Source organism: Dipteris shenzhenensis, chromosome 25 (assembly GCF_047967505.1).
Source record: "Dipteris shenzhenensis isolate YYH24624 ecotype China chromosome 25, Dip_SZ_1.0, whole genome shotgun sequence".
Lineage (NCBI taxonomy): Eukaryota > Viridiplantae > Streptophyta > Polypodiopsida > Gleicheniales > Dipteridaceae > Dipteris > Dipteris shenzhenensis.
In genome coordinates this window covers 33,669,468-33,687,602 of record NC_141620.1, presented here as the reverse complement: position 1 = coordinate 33,687,602, position 18,135 = coordinate 33,669,468, and the positions used below count along the sequence as shown (strand labels likewise).

Here is an 18,135-nt window from a genome sequence, read left to right as displayed (position 1 = left end):
AGTTTGCTCACATTTTGGCTTTCCTCCAGCTACAACTATACGAACACCTGAGTGAACTTGTTGGCATAACGATTCACTATTTCACTATCCCCTAGTGTTTCTCATAGAACTCACTCTGAAGCCTATCCAAGTACTAGGGTGGCAGGAACTGTGATAGGACGTCTTTCATGAATTCTGTTCATCACGAATTGTGATTGGAAGTCTTTCACGAATTCTATCCATCTGTAAAGAGATGCCTCCTCGTATGCATCATAGTTGTCCTTTTGCCACTTAAGCCACCACGTTAACACCTAGCTTATAAGGTGCATGGATGCTAGGATGAACTACTCATTATCATTCTTAAGCATTACAAAAAAACAACTTTTGAAATGATTGAGCCACAAAGTCAACACTAAAGGTTCTTATTTACCATCTTACCACATGAAGTTGAGCTTCCTGGGGAAAGAAGGCTTGACACATGGTGGGAGTCTCTCCCTTTCCTCCCCTGATGGTCAGATTAGAGAAATCATGAATTGCCAATTCTGTTCTTCCTTCTCCTCCTGAGCCCTACACACCTGTTCTTCCTTTTCCTCTCAAGTGATACATTCTTTGAGCTCCTTGGCCTTCTCAGACTCAAGGTCCCGGAGTTCCTTGGTTTCTCGTGCCTTGTAGTCCCACAGTTCTTGGGCCACCCGAGCCTCATGATCTCGGGGTTCCTTGACTTATCAAGCATCTCGATCATGTTTCTCTTTTGCCCCCCAAGTGCCTCTCTATCGACCTTCTCGTGATCGTCTCACATTTCCTAGAGCTAAGCCATGCGGATGAAGAGAGTCTCGAACTGTTGTTGTTGCATTTGCATCATGGCACACATTGAAGTATCTGTAGGGTTATGTGGTGGTAGGGGTTGGAAAATGGATCCCTCCTCCCACTCATCTTGGACTGCTCACTAGTACTCATGGTATCCTTATTGGATCTTGTATGGACCATAAAATAGTGGGCTTGTCCATGTACTGACTCTCCCTATCTTAGGAAAGAAAATCTAAAGCTCTGATAACAATGTAATAGTGAGATAGAATGAATCACTCTCTCTCTTGATCAATACTCTCTGAGTTAAAAGAATAATGCACTTAAAACACAAGTGATGCTATGGAGTGAGTGTGAGAATCAGAGGAAGAGAATATAGTAGGTCCCTGAAGAGGGAAAAAGAATAAAGAAAAATTTGGCCCAGAGGAAAATCTGGTCCAGAGGGATGAATACAACTGTAGAATAGACAAGTATTGTATGGAGGGGAATCTCTCACTACAAAATAGAGAACTAGAAACTACTTTAGGCTACTTGAAGTGCTAGATGGGCTGCTAGTCTGCTGTAGCCTTCTCTAGCCTGATCCTAAACTTAGATGGTATTGCTAGCTGTAGGCTAGAGCTGGTTGAGAATGATGAGGAATGAGGGCCAATGGGGCAGGCCCCCTTGGGCCCTAGAATTGGCTGATTGGTTGTCTACTTATCCATTGACTGACAACAGTCTCTTGCCCAACTTGCAAGTCCACCAACGTACCATGTAAAAGCTGCCACTTGGTTGTTGCTGACATCCTCGTTGATGTGGCACCTACATTGCTTGCTGACCTGGTCTATCTATTAGTTGCTTACATGGCAGTCCCTACTTGCATGGTAGCCCTGCATGGCTATTGGCATGGCAGCTGATGTGGCTAGTGTACTAGCTACCTGCATGGCAGTCTCGCATGTCCACGGGCTATAGATGCCCATGACAGTTTGCAATAGCAAAATTTTTATACTCGGCTTTAGTAGCATTCTCTGATGGGAATTAGATGATGGATATCCCGACAGTACCATCGAACCAACTACTCAAATTGAGAGCTAAGAGCATGGTCGCACATGCTTGTTGGTTCAAGAAATTGCTTGAACGTGAAATAATGTTTGTTTTTTTGGGGTGGTTCCAAGCTTTATATGAGCATGGTCATGCCAAAAAATAGGCATGGTAAGAATGCAATTGGTCACTCCTTGTGTCCACTAGCAATTGCCTATTGGAGCCAATCTAAGTGCTACAATTGTGGGCTATGGCTGAGGGCTCCACTTCTTTAATGTGGTGAATCACCAGCTCAAAGCAGCACCCCACGCCCCTCCTCTAGAGGAGGGGATATGATGGTGAATTGATTTAAAGTTTTAGCTTTGACAATTCAAATGCATTGCTCCATTGTGGATGTAGACTGTATTTAAATTTCAAATTGCTGGTGACATTACAAATTTTGGAATCTGAATACATGCATGACCAAGCTCTAAGGGTACCTTAATATTATCAGAGCCCCTTTTCCATATTACAATGAAAAATCCACTTGAAGTCAAAGTTGTGTGCTACATGTGTCGTTACCCGAAATCACACTACAGAAGATTTCTATTATAATGGAAAACATTGCAAGGAAAAGGGTTGTCAGTAGTAGTCGCGACACCAATGGTTGCTATGGCCCAAGTGTTTCCTCAACTAAATGTGAGACTATGCTAGAAATCATTTTATTGACCCCTAGGTGTGATAATTTGTTATCATAGAATTCAGTGGGAAATCTTAGATGTGCTATTGTATGTTCGGGTGTTTAAGGAAGTTGTTTTTTCAGCTATGAAGCAAAGTGGCTGTGCCCTTAATGAGTCTTCTTTACAGCAGTTAAAACATCACAAAGAAGTAAAGAAGATCCTAAAACAATACCAACATTGTTCTTTTAAAACTATCGAGTAAAGTGGCATCATTAATGTGCCCCTTGTCGAAACTTGTTGGCAATGATATCTGCTATACTCTATGCTACACCATTAAAAAAAGTAGCGAATAGATTATGACTTTTTGTCAATTTCCCAATCTTCCCATGTAGTATTGCAAAACCACATTCTCAGCCAAAAATCTACCCAATTCATAGTGTGTTGTTACTTATTGGTTCTTGGTAGACTTTCCATGCTCCAACGCAAACCCACATACACACAACATCCAACGACATGTTAGGTGGAGATGTTTGGTACACCATTGGTAATAAATCTTTAGCCTCATAGGCTTTCGCATTTGATCATGTATACTCTTTGATCTTCGTGCTACAAAAGATAGTGAGCCATTCACATTCTAAAGGTCTTCATCAATGAGCTTGCATGGGTGGGTTCATTCCCATTATGCTCAGCTTGTAGACCTTGTGGAACACTTGGGATGTACTATTGAACCTCATGCTTGCCATGATTATTTATATTTCCTAAGGCAGTGGGTGGATAATGTTATGTAATAAGGGCCTAGGGGCACTTATTAAGGTTTTTTACCCCTTGTAAAGTTCACGCTCAACATCATGTGATCACGTGTGCATAGCACTAACCTTATAGAGTGCTATAAAGGAAAGGGTTAGTCCTCTAACCCTAACCCTAAATGGATTTGTATATATTCTATTTTTCCAACTAAATCTAGTGTACAGTTAGTCATTTGTGGTGTGCTCTCTAGCTGTGCCCTCTCTCCTTGGCTCCACTCTTCTCGTTCTCGAGTGTTCTTGTGAGAGTTCACTTCCGTAGAGAATTTCCATTCATTTGAAAAATTTTCGTCCATAGGATTTCCATTTATTCTTGAGAGATTTTAGTTCCTTCTCTTGAGTATTTGTGTGAGAGAGAGTTTATTTGAGTGTTTCTTGAGTTGAGAGAGAGAGCGATTCTTCATTGAGAAAGATTTTTTGAGAAAGAGTGAGCATCGAGATTGAGAGAGAACTAGTCCTGTGGGAGCGATTTCTTTCCTTTATAGTTTCTCTTAACTTTGATAGGGAGAGGATCATACAAGCAAGGGCACTCCGCTAAACAAAGGCTCAGCAAATAGTCAGAGAGAACTCTGATCATACAAGCAAGGGCACCAACTAAGCAAAGGTTCAGCACCGTCGACCATCAGCTTCGAGCTCTTCTGCCAATTTTCCTTCTTTCGAATCGATCATGTCCTCCATCTTCACATCTTTAGAGCTGCATTGTCAGCGACATTGTTACAGCCAAGGCCTACCTCACAACTGTGTATCGAAGTGATTGCTCAAGAAAGCCAAGGAAGATATCAAAGATCTAATTAAAAAGGAGTTGGCGGCAGACTTGATCTTGTTGTAATCCACCATTTTGCTGCTGTTCTACTTTGTTTAGCACTCTCTAGCGCTTCTGCTCCATAGCTCCAGGCTCTATCTATGACAAGCCTCACAACTTTGCATACGCTACAGCCACGACCTCTCTAGACTTTAGTGCCAATGCCAGACCTTGCAGCAACGCCCTCGATGCATGAGCATTGCTCCATCATCAACAGATTACCTCCAAGAGCCTCAACGACCCTCTCCAACAGCGGTGCCTAGGCTCCATAGCAAGACCAAATAGTGTATCCAGCCTCTCCAATAGGAGAGTCCTCCGATAACAAAAGCTTAGGTGGCTCCCATGCCATAACCATAGCCTTAGCCCAAAGCTTTCCCTCCAAAGAAAAAGGCACAACAGCCTCACCGGTGGGGGAATCGACGGAGTCTTCAACTTCGGCATCAAGCTCGCAGGAAGAAGGAAGAGGTAGCTACTTGAGGCTATCCTCGAGAGCAGCGAGGTCCTACTGCTGAGGCTCACAAGTGACCTGGTGAGGCTTGTGGGAGCCATGGATCTGCTCCAAGCTCTCGGAACCCATGGAGGAAGGGGGGTGATTAGAGGGAGAAAATGCGAGGGGGAGCCATGGAAGCTGCAGAGGTAGCGCACCAAGCACATCTACTGCCCAGCACCCAAAGCTCACGGGCTGTAGTAGACCTCCAAGCCAAGCTCCAACGCAAACGACGGAGGACAGAATCCCAAGATTCCATCAGCATATTGTATAGATTTCAGTCACCCTTCTATCGACACATGACATAATAACACTTCCCTAGACTTGGTCCATAGTCTGCCATGTGGCAGACCTTATCAGCCACATCATCATCTCAGCAACTGCCATGTCAGCAGCGCCCTGAGGCTACCACATCATCAACCCTTATCTTATCTACCACGTCATTTGCCACGGTGGCAGCCACATCATCAAGGACATGTCACCACTGCCACATCATCAGGGACACATCACCTATGCCATGTCATCTGACATGTCATCAGTGCCATGTTATCTGCCACATCATCATTGCCATATCATCTGCTGACATTGTCATCTGTGCCACCTTAGCTATCCAGTCAACATTGACCTCTGCAGGCACACATAGTGCTCCACAGTCACTCCATGTGACCACTCCTGCCACCTTAGCACAAGGTTCCACTGGCACACCTCTTGCTAGGCATAGTGCCACATCATCACTGTATGTGACCCATAGTGACACGTTATCATTTAGCACCATTTGCACTCCTTTTGCCCCTCCAGCTAGATCAAGTCGTATCTCTTGATCCGCTCCAAAAAGGAAAGTCACACGATTTTTTGTGCTCTACGTGCTTGTCACATCACGTGCACATTTTGGCACAAGTTACACTCACATTTGAGCCTTGCCGGACAAAACCACTTTCTTCACGCACATTTGCCTCTACATCGATGCATCTGACCTAGCACTTAAAAAGAACAAAAGAAAAGGAATTATTTGTTGTTCTTTCATCGATTGACAATTGGTATAGATCTAGATCAGAGTAGACTAGATCGCCATAGAGGGGACGCTTTGAATTTCCCCAAGTTGCCAATCTAAGCCATGCCCGAAATTCTCAACTAGTACCTACTCGGAGTCAGTCCATATGCTCACATATGGTTTCACATCATTACATTACCTGAAACCTTATGTTCATCAATTTAGTGAGCCGACTTCAGAGAGTACAGAGGCATTGCAGATTGTTTTAGTGGGCAGATAGCACTTGATTTCACACACACATGCCACCATATTAAAGCCTACTATCTCATGGCATCGTGCACATCATTTCAGCCTTGTAAAGCCTCTTGGCTATTTTCGGCATCATTGCTACCAGCTTGTAATACAGATCAGATTTTATATATTGCAGTTCTATCTTCATCGATGGTTGAGAGATTTCACTTGGTACAGTTAGTGTATTTGCAGTTGGTTCATACAGAGATTTTCACGACACTTTTGAGTATATTTCTTGCACCATGTCTACGACTAGCAACCTCAATCTAGAGGCATCTGCTAAGTTAGACAACTCCAATTACGGTACATGGAAATACCGAATGGAGACCATTCTTGTACTTTAGGACAAATGGGAGTATGTCGATAGGTCTACACCTAGACCATTGGCCGATCCAGCCACAAGTAGCTCTACTCCATCTGTTGTCATAGCACCAGCAACGGGATCTATAGCTGCACAAACTGTTTTTGCACCAATAGCAGATCACACACAATACCACTAGCTCTGTTCCATCACCTAAGGATCCTTCATATGCAGGTTCATAATTTTGCACAATAGTGTTACAATTGCCAACATCTTCTCTCAAACACCCCACCCCCAACACCATGCAATGTGATTAGCCTTATTATCTAAGTAGCTTCTTAGTACACCAAGGCTACTTGATTAATAGGACTCTTGAAGGCATGGTGGGTCTTACTCTTGGAATACATTGGGCTCAAGAAGAGTAATGGGAACACCCCAATGGACTTCATAGACAAAAGCATACTCTGGGTGTCCATCCTCTATTAAAATTTTTGTAGTAGTTGAAGGGTTCAAGCCAATCATCAAACCCATTGTAAGATTGGCACACACCTTTTGTGTGCTATAATAAAAGCTAGTTGAGCAAGTGATTCACTGGCCCTTTGCTACTACTATGACATGAAGTTGGGGGTAATAAACTTCACGCACCTCTTCACTTCCTACTGCTTTCAAACTGAGTGATATAGATATCTATCACTGGGAAAGGGACATTAAAAAGAAGCTTTTATACCAAGAGACCACACCATACTATCCTCACTTAGATGAGAATGAAGATGGTAACATCCCAAATGATGTTGTACTCAAGCATAGGAGAAGGAAAGGATCAGCAGAGGCCATAATCTTAGCAAGCCGGTCTATGCCAAAGAGAAGAGTGATACGTTGTTGAAAGAAGATCTTGCAGCTCAACATGACATGAACTGATATATATCGAGGAGTTTGAAGGGGTTGATTGGGTTGGATGGGTAGGTTTCGAGGAAACATTGCACCTCCTTCATAGATACCTTTACAATTAGCTCAAAACACTCTCCATGATTAGACTTCATCAATGATCCAAGTCCCATAGAGGTTGCCTAGGAGGGAAGGAAGAGCTCCCTTTGTGGCTTGGGAAATAGATAAACCATGTATGCACAATGAGCAGCTGAATAAACAACACTTTTGAGCACTTTGGAAGAGAAAACAATGGAAAAAGGGAAGAGACACTCAAGAGAGAGAACCTGAAGTGATCTTCATTACCAATAGAGTGGGAGTCCACTCCAATGCAACTCAAAATACTACAAACACAAGGGACAAGAAGAGGTTTCATACGTACAAGACGGAGCGGAAGCTCCAAGACTACTCATAGAGAGAGAATGAACTAGAGAGAGATGGACTTAAGAGTCTACATAAGAGAATATCTGCAAGAGAGAGAGAAGGCTCATGGAAGAGGCCTGAGGAGACTAGAGCTACAGCAACATGAGGCCTAATGGTGGAAGAGATGATGAATAAGGGAGAGGAGGGCTCCTTTTATAGAGATTTTGTCACCCTCCTTCACCCATTTACAATTGCTGCCTCTAGATTCTTTTCCCCATCAATCACATAAGCCCGTATGTCACCATCCATGTCCTTTTTGGTTCCTCTTGCCATGTATCCCATCAAAAGATGCTCAAGACTCTTAAAATATTAAGAAAGTCAAGAGTCTCCCCACATGGAGCCCATAAGGACCCTCTCTTTTCCATATGTCCACATCCTCCTTATTCCACATAGGAATTCTAGAAGGATTCCTCTTGACTCCACACTCCTCCACATGACTTTCACACACTTGGCATGTGGCCTCTCTTATATTATTGGAACACATGGACATGAGCCCACCTCTTTATATGACCCACTCTTCCTATTTTCTTAAAACCCCATAATATCCCATACACAAATAACTCTCACCCCATACCAAGGTATTTATCATTCATACACATGGTATTTACAATGATCCATTCCACTCATCCTCTCAATCCCATACAATATCTTAGAAAATAGAAATAAGTGAGAGGTGCTAGGCTATCACTTGGCACTCAGACTCTTATCAAACATAGAGAAAAACAATACTAATGCCAAATAAGAAATATTAATTTTTGGCATCACACTACACCTCCCTCATCATTTAAGAAACCTTCTGGTTCTAGGCCTCCTCTCATCAGCTATGAGAAATTGTCAAACTTGGCTGATGAGAAAACCAAAACTCAATTGTAGTGCTTAAGCTTAATTCTTGGCCTGAGCAGCACCTAAAGAATGCCACAACTCTAACTTGAGTTTAGAAAATTGAGGCTCCCATCTAGTTCTTTTGGTGCTAGCATGGAAACAACTTGGCATGGAAAAGTGAGGCTCACATCTAGTTCTTATGGTGCTAGCATGGAAACAACTTGGCCACCATTTCTCCCACCAATAGAGTAGCCAAACAATGCCCTAGTTCCACTTCCCAAGATGGCACCACCACCACAGGCATAAAAATCCACCTATTGAGTCAGTACCACCTAAAGAAATCAAGACAATCATGGACATGCAACTTGGAGAACCGCTTGAGGATCTACCCATAGTACTCTCCTTGTCCAAGATGGGTACAACTCATAGCCCATATGCACGAAGCTTGGGTAGGCTTGATACAAAGGCCTCCAAAGTAGTCGGCATTTTGCATCACATTGCACATCACTAGATTTGCCCCAAGTGGTATGGTTCAACCGTGTCCAAGCCAAACGCAGGGAACCAAGCTAGAGCTTAAGGTCATTGAGTTCATCAAGGATCTCAACTATCTTCCCTCAGATTGTGAGCTTCTCCAAGAGAAACACTTGGCTTGCGACAACCGATAGCAACAACTTAAAGCAAAAGTAGCAAAGTAGTGCTGACACTGCAAATCCCAAGACAAGTGATGGAGTTAAGGTAATTTCTAGTGGCTTGACCATCAGCATTAGGTGTCAACACCTCATGCAAGAATCAATTCCCTCCGAGTGTGGCTCAAAACTTTGTAAGCAGAGTGGGCTGACAAGTCCAAAATTCTCAACAAGATCCGAAATCACTTGAGCAAGCCCCTCAAGAGATCAAACTTTAGCTACACCATTGAGAGAAAGACAAATAATAAAACTCAAAGAAAAGCAAGATGATTAGGATGAAAGAGTAGGATTAGCACTTAATCTAATAAATTTAAATGGCGAGGATGTTATGATCTATATTTTAAAGATAATAATTTGTAACATATGCCCAAAAAGATTTATTTAAAGCCAAAAATATATCCAAGATAATTATGCTTGACAACCAGCTCCATGATACTATGTTATAATTCAAATGTGGTCCTAAATACGTAGATAGACCAACACTTTACCAACCCATTTGAAAGTTGGCATAATCAAATGAATTGCAAGGGAGGCAACAAGTAGGAGTTCAAGCATTGGAGAGATTTGACCATCCTCAATTATAGGTACAATAATTTTGCAAAGTCTAATAAATAAATAAGGTTGAAAAGATGCATCAGACCAAAACTAAAGGTTTTATTTAGACATTCGTTGATAAACATCCTATGAAGTGCCACACTATGACAACTTTGAGGATCAAGATGTTGCCACATGTTCGTAGGGCCTAAGACTAGCCAAGGTCCTGTGATAACACTGTATTGTCCCAACCAAAGTTCTACAAGCACCACCAAGGGCCCAATAACTCGTGTTTTATTTTAACGGGGGATGGAATTAAAGTTTAATTCAACATGAGATCTAGTTTCTGACACCACAAGTGGACTTTTTCTAGATTTTGATGTTTAATTTAGTAATTACATTGATCCTAGCAATTCTTGGAAGCATTTAGATACAAATCAACCACATCAACATTTCGAAATCTGTCTCTAAGTCCAAGCTGGTTGAGTCCCCCAAGCCTAAGTAACCCAAGCATATCCAGTTGCCCAAGAACCCCCCTACCTATATCCAAATGCTCATCTTGAGGTGAATGCCACCTACCCCAAGCCCCCATAGAATAGGACCCCCTCACTCCCTTCCTCATTTCAAGCCAAGTAGCCACCCTTGAGTTGCAACATGTCAGCTAACACTGTTCGCCAGTTATTCATGAAAAGGCCCCTTTGGCAAGAATCCATGTTCGGGTATCATGATTGCAACCTCGATGTAGCTCATTGGATGCCTGAACCAAAAAATCTTAGGGAACTATGAAGCTATCGTGCTTCCTTTAAGTCCAACCCTTGACATCAGCCACCTCTTCAAGATTTTCTATCATTAGCTCACTCAATGACCACCCTCCATCATCGGCCCCAAGTTTCCTCCTAGGAATTGCATGGTGTAATTGTTCCTTTGCACGTTCACTCATTTTCCCTAGTAGCATGAAAGAGAGCATAGGTTGATGGACCTTCTTTTCCCATGCCATACACATACATTATCTTGCAAGGGAGTAGTCAAGTATGTGAGGTTGCATGCGCACAATAGCCCAAGATGGGAAAGAATGGAAATAAACAAATTAAACATCGCTAAGCTTATAACTTAAAGAGGGAGAAATGATGGTCAAGGTGACGTCACCTAGGAGGAAATGTTACATCTATAATAATGTTAGAAATGAAGAGGGAATGAATCACTCAAACCTCCACCCAAGATCTCTCCAACTCTTACACACTCAACTCAGATAGATGATCACAGATGCAACACACACACACACTCATAAATAAATATAGATGGAGAGAGAGAGTATATTCATCCACCAGATGGTGGGTGGAAAATGGCTCCAAGGGAGCAATACAAATCACAATAGGGTGCTGGAGAAAACTGATGAACTCTCTCACAAAACTGTCCCAGATCTGAGTGCTAAACATAGCCTTGGGGAAAGGCTTTTAGTATCGCACTGGATGCTGGGCTGAATGGAGAAGTGGGCCTTTTATAGGCTCTGCCCAGGCCCCTTCAGATGACCGACTAGCAGGGTCGGTACCCTAATCTGGTGGCTGACTATATGGGCCCCATAAATCGACTAGGGTTGGCCCTAGTCGGTGGCCCTGGTTGGGCTGACTTGGCCAGCCACAAACCCCTATATAAGGGTGCCCTGGGCAGCCAATCTGCACTGCTGCTGATGCCTCCATGTGAGGCCTAAAGTCCCCCCTCATACCTGTTGTTGTAGGCTGCGACCACCCCATGTGTTGGTCGCCTATATCTGCCATGCTATCCTCCCTCCTATTCCGGCTTGGGTCTCTCCCCAACCCTCCTACCTCTCACTACCCCTTGTCCCCTCAAATCGGGGGCTCACAGGTGGGCACAGTGAGATTCTAACACCCCCCCCTCAATGTCACAACTGTGGGCCAATCCCCATACGTCTGATGAGGTGCTCCATCTGTTCTTGAGGGAGTGCCTTTGTGAAGAGGTCGGACAAGTTGTCGGCGGTCAGGCAGCACATGAGCTCAATCACGTCATCAATGATGAGCTCTCGAACAAAGTGGTAATGATCTTCTATGTGCTTGGTCCGCGCATGGAACACTGGATTCTTGGCAATGGCTATGCAACTCCGATTGTTGCACATCAGCACTGTTGCGTCCTCCTGACACATGTCAATGTCCTCCGGAATCCACCTCAACCATAGTGTCTCACAAGTTGCTGTACATGCAGCTCTGTACTCTGCCTCTATAGATGAAAGGGCCACTGTGGGTTGCTTCTTACTCAACCAAGAGATGGAACCAGATGCAAGTAAGAAGCAATATCTTGTTGTTGATCTTTTGGTGTCAGCATCACCCCCCAATCACTATCACAGAACCCGCCTAGTTCGATGCCTTTGGTGTAGGTGATCCCGTAAGTGCAAGTACCCTTTAGATACCTCAGCACCTGTAAACTTGCATCCTAATGACTCTTCCTGGGAGAAGCAGAGAGCTGGTATAATAGCCCAACTGCATAACAAATATCAGGTCGAGTATTGGTAAGGTAAAGCAAGCTTCCTACCAATCGTCGGTACAAAGGAGTATCGATCAGCTGAGATGTGCCATGAACACTTAGCTTGAGCTTGTCAGACCTCCATAGGAGTTACTACTGTCCTACAATCCTCCATCTGGAATCTCTTCTTTAGTTCTCTGCAATATTTCTCCTATGAAATGAAGATCCTGTCTTTGGCCTGCTTTACTTCTATCCCAAGGAAGTTATGTAATAACCCAAGGTCAGCAATCATCTCAAACTCAAACATAAGTAGCTCCCTGACCTGGGAAATCTTCTTGACATGGTCACGTGTCAAGATAAGATAATCAACATAGAGGATGAGTACCAATCGCAACCCCTTCTCAATGAAAAAGCAGAGGTTTGCCTCAAAAGGACTCCGACTTAGCCCTATCTTGTGAAAGAATACATCTATCCTTTGGTACCAAGCTTTGGGGGCCTGTTTCAGCCCTTGGATCTTGAAAGCCTTGTGGCTGCTCAACGTACACCTCCTCCTCTAGGGTTCCATTAAGGAATGCAGACTTCACGTCCATTTGAAAAATAGGCCAATGGAATTGGGTAGCAAGTGCAATCACTGTCCGAATAGTAACCATTCGAGCTGTGGGAGCAAAAGTTTCATCAAAATCCATGCCTTCAGTCTGAGCAAAACCTTTGACCACTAACCTTGCTTTGTACTTATTCAAGCTGCCATCTGGTTTGAATTTAAGTTTGTATACCCACTTAGTGCCGATGACTTTTCATCGCGGGGGCCTGGCCACTAAGTCCCAAGTATTGTTCTTCAGGATAGCATCCATCTTTGCCTGCATGGCATCCTGCCATTCTGGATCGTCCTTCGCCTCCTCAAAGGACCTTGGCTCTTCAAGCTGCGCCACTAATGCAAAATTCACAGATGGGGTCTGCTTAAGACGTTGGGACTGACGCAATCCGGAACTGCTACTCTTATGTATATCGGTGACCCGAGAGTCTTCCGATGTTTTTAGGTACCATTGGGGCAACTTCTGCTTCTCAGTGGGAGGAGGAACTGGAACTACTTCTGGAACATCTTGCTCTTCCTTAGTACCTTGTGGAACATCAGCTTCTGATTTCTTCACCTCTTGGATGGTCAACCTGGGGTAGGGTGGGTTCGGGGATTGAACAATCTCCTCCTCAACTTGAGGGTCCTCCTGGGGTTCAGATTCCTTTTCCTTGAAGATGACATCTCGACTGATAAGAATCTGCTTCTTTACTGGATTGAAGAGTTGATAGGCCTTGGATTCTTTGCTATACCCAATAAAGATACATTTTCTACTCTGGGAATCAAGCTTGGTCCTCTCTTCCTTGTGCACATGCACCCATGCGTTAGAACCCAAAATGCGAAGATGAGTGATAGAGGGCTTCTTACCATAAAATGCCTCATATGGAGTCTTATCCTTGACGGCCTTCGTCTTGGTCTAGTTGAGGATGTGTATTGCTGTATTGATAGCTTCACTCCAATAGGCTTTAGAAAGGTTCCTTCCTCGTAACATAGCAAGCCCTATCTCCGTAGTGGTTCTGTGCTTCCTCTCGACTACCCCATTTTGCTGAGATGTACGTGCGGTGGTGAGTTGTTGCTTGATCCCATGCTTGCGACAAAATGTGTTGAACTCATTAGAGGTGAATTCTCCCCCCCTGTCTGTACGGAACATCTTGACATTCTCCCTTGTCTCCTTTTCAACTTTGGCCTTCCAGTCCTTGAATTTTTCGAAAGCTTATGACTTTTTAGCCAAGCAATACACCCAGGTCATTCTACTGAAATCATCCATAAAGAGAAGTGAGTACCTACCTGGATCCTGCCCACGATGCTGTAGACATTGGGCCACAAATGTCGACATGAACCAACTCAAGTGGTTTGCTAGCCCGAAACGAGGCCTCTTGTGGGAACTTGTCCCTATGCTGCTTGCCTTCTAGACAAGCCCTACAGACACCATCATTGCCTATAATGGGTGGAAGTCCATCCACCATCTTCAACTTTGACATTTCAGCCAAGGTTCCATAGCTAACGTGACCGAAGTGCTCATGCCAAAGTTTGTACTTTAGGTTGTCTCCATGAACCAACATTGCACTGAGGCGATATAGTCCGTTTTCTTCGATTCCTTGGGCCACCATCTATCCATTTGCTTTGGATGTCATGGTGAGCTTGACGTCCTCAAAGAGAACTGACATGTTGGTCTTGTCCATCCGACTTACAGACAATAAGTTCTTGCAAAGGTTGGGTACATAAAGTACTCCAGAGATATCCTTCTCCTCTCCTGCGGTCGTAATGAAAGGAATGCTACCAAAGGACATGTTCGGCTATCCCCGACAGAAACTTTGGAATCCGGGTGTGTACTTTCCATGGTTTTGAACCAAGTCTTTCTATTGGACATATGCTTTGAGGCTCCGCTGTCAACATACCAACCCTCTCTTCCTTCACTGACTGCATATGCTGAACAATGTTCACTGATTAAAAACAATTGTCCTGTCGTCACATTGGCAGAATCATTCTTAGGCTCTTCTTTGATCCTGGCTTCTTTCTTCCGCTTTTGATCTGCCTTCTTCTTTCGGCATTCTTTGGCGGAGTGGCCAAGCTTTTCACAGTAAAAGCACTTCATTTTCTTCTTTCAGTCTGTGTCCTCTGACTTCTTGAATTCCTTTGACTTGCCTTTTTCAGGCTTGTCTTTGGCCACTAATGCCTTTTCGTCGGTTTGGCTTGGGTCTCTCCCCAGCCCTCCTACCTCTCACTGCCCCTTGTCCCCTCAAATCGGGGGCTCACAGGTGGGCACAGTGAGATTCTAACAAATAGTATGTTGTAACAAGAGGGATTTGGTTAGGAAATTAGGGAAGATGGCAATTAGTAATGCCTAAGTGGGATAGTCAATATAGCTAGTACTAATAGTAATCAATACAGTTAGTACTGATTGTGTATCCTAGAGGTCCTAGTGACAACACCGCTGCGCTTAGGATTGGCTAATTAGTGATCATGATGACTTTTGGTATTGTACTTCAAGAGACCTACCGAGGCTCTCGCATATTCCGCTTTCATCTTGTTTGCCTACAGTTGCGAAGGCATGTAACATCTTCACCACTAATCCAAACCTTACTTGCCAACCACAAGCTTTCCTTCTCATTAAGCCTCTTCGTCCCCTCAAAAGATGCAAGGCACACGTGAACATCTACATTTCACTTGAAACCAATAAGTTGCCAGTCAACAAGCTAATGCCCAGTTTCAAGATTAGGGTGCCCTTTGGACCTTGCATTGCAAAAGCCCAAATCTTCGTATAATCATATCCAACATTAGCTAGACAAACAATCAACACATACCCCACATTAGGCTTAGAATTAAATTGACACAATTTGCCCACAATCACCTTCTCTCGTTGACTTGCTTTGGTTTAGTTATTGTTCTTCTCAAACACATTACAAAAGTTCTTTTCCATTGATACTCCTTTGTTGTAGGAAGGAAAGACATACATTTGCGTGCACATCCGTGGAAATAAATATAAATACACACAACTAACTACCCCTCCCCTCACCCACCCCAACACACCCACCCAATCACAAAACCCCCTACCTGCACCACATGCACACACGAGGGGAGACAACCTACGGATAGTACTGAAATCAAAGAAAATAGAGCAATCTAGTTTGCCTAGTACTAAAATTCACAAGAGCAATAAAGCTTTGAAGTTCATAAGAGCGCTTTGCATACATTATGCTCTTCTAATGTACATGTTTTGCTATGCCATGAAGGGGGAGAAAATCCCCCAAGGAAGTTCACAAGTTATACTAAAGTTCACAAGCTGTATCCTGAGACAATAAAGCTTTGAAGCTCACAAGGGCACTTTACTGTGAATGCTTACATTATCTTTTTCTAATCTAACACCAAGAATGAAAAAGCTATGGGACTTTTAGGTCGACCACTTGGATTTTTTCATCAAATTGACATTTCGAAGACACTTGCGCAGAAGTGGAGTATGTTGGAGACTCTTTGGCTTGAAAGTCGGGAACTCAAAAGTGATGCTCAAGCAAGAGCTCTTTGCTCTCCAAATGGGTATGATAGTGTGGTGACTCGCTCAAATCACATGCAATTAGTTATCCAAGGCAGAGAAAATCCATAAAAAACATGCATCCCACTCGCCATCAACATGCCTTTGTTTTCCAAGCTGTGGTGTGAGATATGTAGCATCAATATCTGTGCTCAACACCCACGAAAAGAAATTCCACAAAAAGAATCCATCACAGAGCATTAACTTGCCTAAATCAGTCACTACCTTCTCTGAGACTTCAAAGCAGTGAAAGACATCTGTGGGCTTGGGTTTTAAACGTTTTTCTTGCAAATTTCGGCAGAAGACAAGACATGCTATATTGTCATAATAACAAGTGTATATATTGCATGAAAAGACCATCTTTATATCATACAGACCACCATAAAACTGACAGAACAGATATGGCCTTGACCTCACGACTAGCACATCTTCAAACAAAAAAACATATTGTGGATATTCATGCTATGACGACATTGTCACGTTCTCAGCTCCAAAAAGTACGTGCAGATGGCGTTTATAAGTAGGCCAATATGGTAAAGACAGCGCCAAGATATATGTTCGGATCACCTTTATAAGTAGGCCTTATGCTGAGTTTATGCATGACAACTGGTAGCACTAGATAATCAAATAACCAGCGCACCGACTTTGCAAGTGTTTCCTCAACAATTTCCAGAATTTCTCCTACTAACCGTTTATCTGAGGAGGGCTCTAGCAAAGGACCTGCAAATTTGCAAATATCAGAGAAGTCACTAAAATGTAATCGGATAAAGATAGACTGACAAAGCTCCGTTGTTGACCAGTTCATGCAACAAGTGCGATTGGAGAAATTTACAAGAAAACAAAGAAATTAGATACACACTTGCCACCAAGGGAGAATGTGGACAACAAGGAGAGCTTCCCCATGCCCAAGAAAGGAACCTATCTAATTACCCTTTAACATGCAGGCCATTCAATCTTGTAGAGAGAGAGAGAGAGAGAGAACCTAGAATCCATAGCACTGTTCTTGCAATCTGGGATCGCCTCAAATTGAGACAGAGCCAGTTTCTTGGAGATCGGTCCGACTTCGAAGTAAATATAGCCGCTGCTTGGGATGTCGACCCGGATGCCAGTGACAGGAACCCAAAAAAAGAGCTCTTTCGCTTGGATACCAGAGAGCTCGGAGATGTTGCCATAGGCTACCTTCCCTGTGATAGTTTGCGAGTAGTAAACCTCGTAATCGAACTTAGCGTAGCAGGCGCTATCAAGGCGGACCTCAAACTGCCCATCATCGGATACAGAGAAATTCTGCACAGAGGCAGGCAGGAGACCGACGGGAAGGTTGTTATCGTCAAGAACTGAAATGATGGAGCTTTGGGCGTTTTCATGCGATTGATCGAGGAGCAAGAAATCCTCCTGGGAATCATATGATGCTTCTGCAACAAAGATTGGTTCTTCTTCTACCAAAAGAAGGAATTCTCCGTCTGGTTTGAGTTCAGAAAAGGTGGAATCGATGCGAGGCACATCAGAATGTGAAGGAAGGGGGCAGAAGCAGAAGAGAAGGGCCAACAGAAAGGGGGTGCTTGAAGAAGCCATAGCTTGGCAAGAGTCTCTCTCTCTCTCTCTCTCTCTCTCTCTCTTTGCTTTGTTTGCACTCCCACACATACTATAAAGGGCGGCCATTTAGAGCCCATTCCCACGACATGTCTCCGCCTCTGGCACCGGATATCTCGATGCCAAACCCGAGCACCTGTTTGAGCTGATAACATCTCTCTCCACCTAGGCTTTGCAGGGCTTACCCTGAGAAATAGATTTGCGGCAGGTAGTCTTTCCATCGTGGAGCAAGTAAATACTAACTCAAAATTGAAGCTGAATCCAACTATTTTATCAATTGTTTAAGGAGAAAAGAGAATGAGTAAGATAGTGGACATGAGGCGCGACAGAGGGTCCATTAAGACCCGATCCAACTGCAAATATCAGGGGTGGTGATTTATTATTGATTTTGTGATGTCCATATTTGGAAGTTGAAGTCCAACAAAAACATGAATAAGGCGATAC

The 18,135-nt window shown here is 43.6% G+C and overlaps 1 protein-coding gene across 1 annotated transcript; it reads right to left on the bottom strand.

Moving 5' to 3' along the window:
- Window positions 1-16,420: 16,420 nt before the first annotated feature.
- On the bottom strand, window positions 16,421-17,718 carry LOC147885779 (uncharacterized). The gene is made up of 2 exons (XM_087396581.1): window positions 17,084-17,718; window positions 16,421-16,821 (listed from the first exon to the last, which is right to left on the bottom strand). The coding sequence occupies exons 1-2, from the start codon at window positions 17,671-17,673 to the stop codon at window positions 16,794-16,796; spliced, it is 618 nt and encodes a 205-aa protein (XP_087252707.1). The 5' UTR covers window positions 17,674-17,718; the 3' UTR covers window positions 16,421-16,793.
- Between the last annotated feature and the right edge of the window lie 417 nt (window positions 17,719-18,135).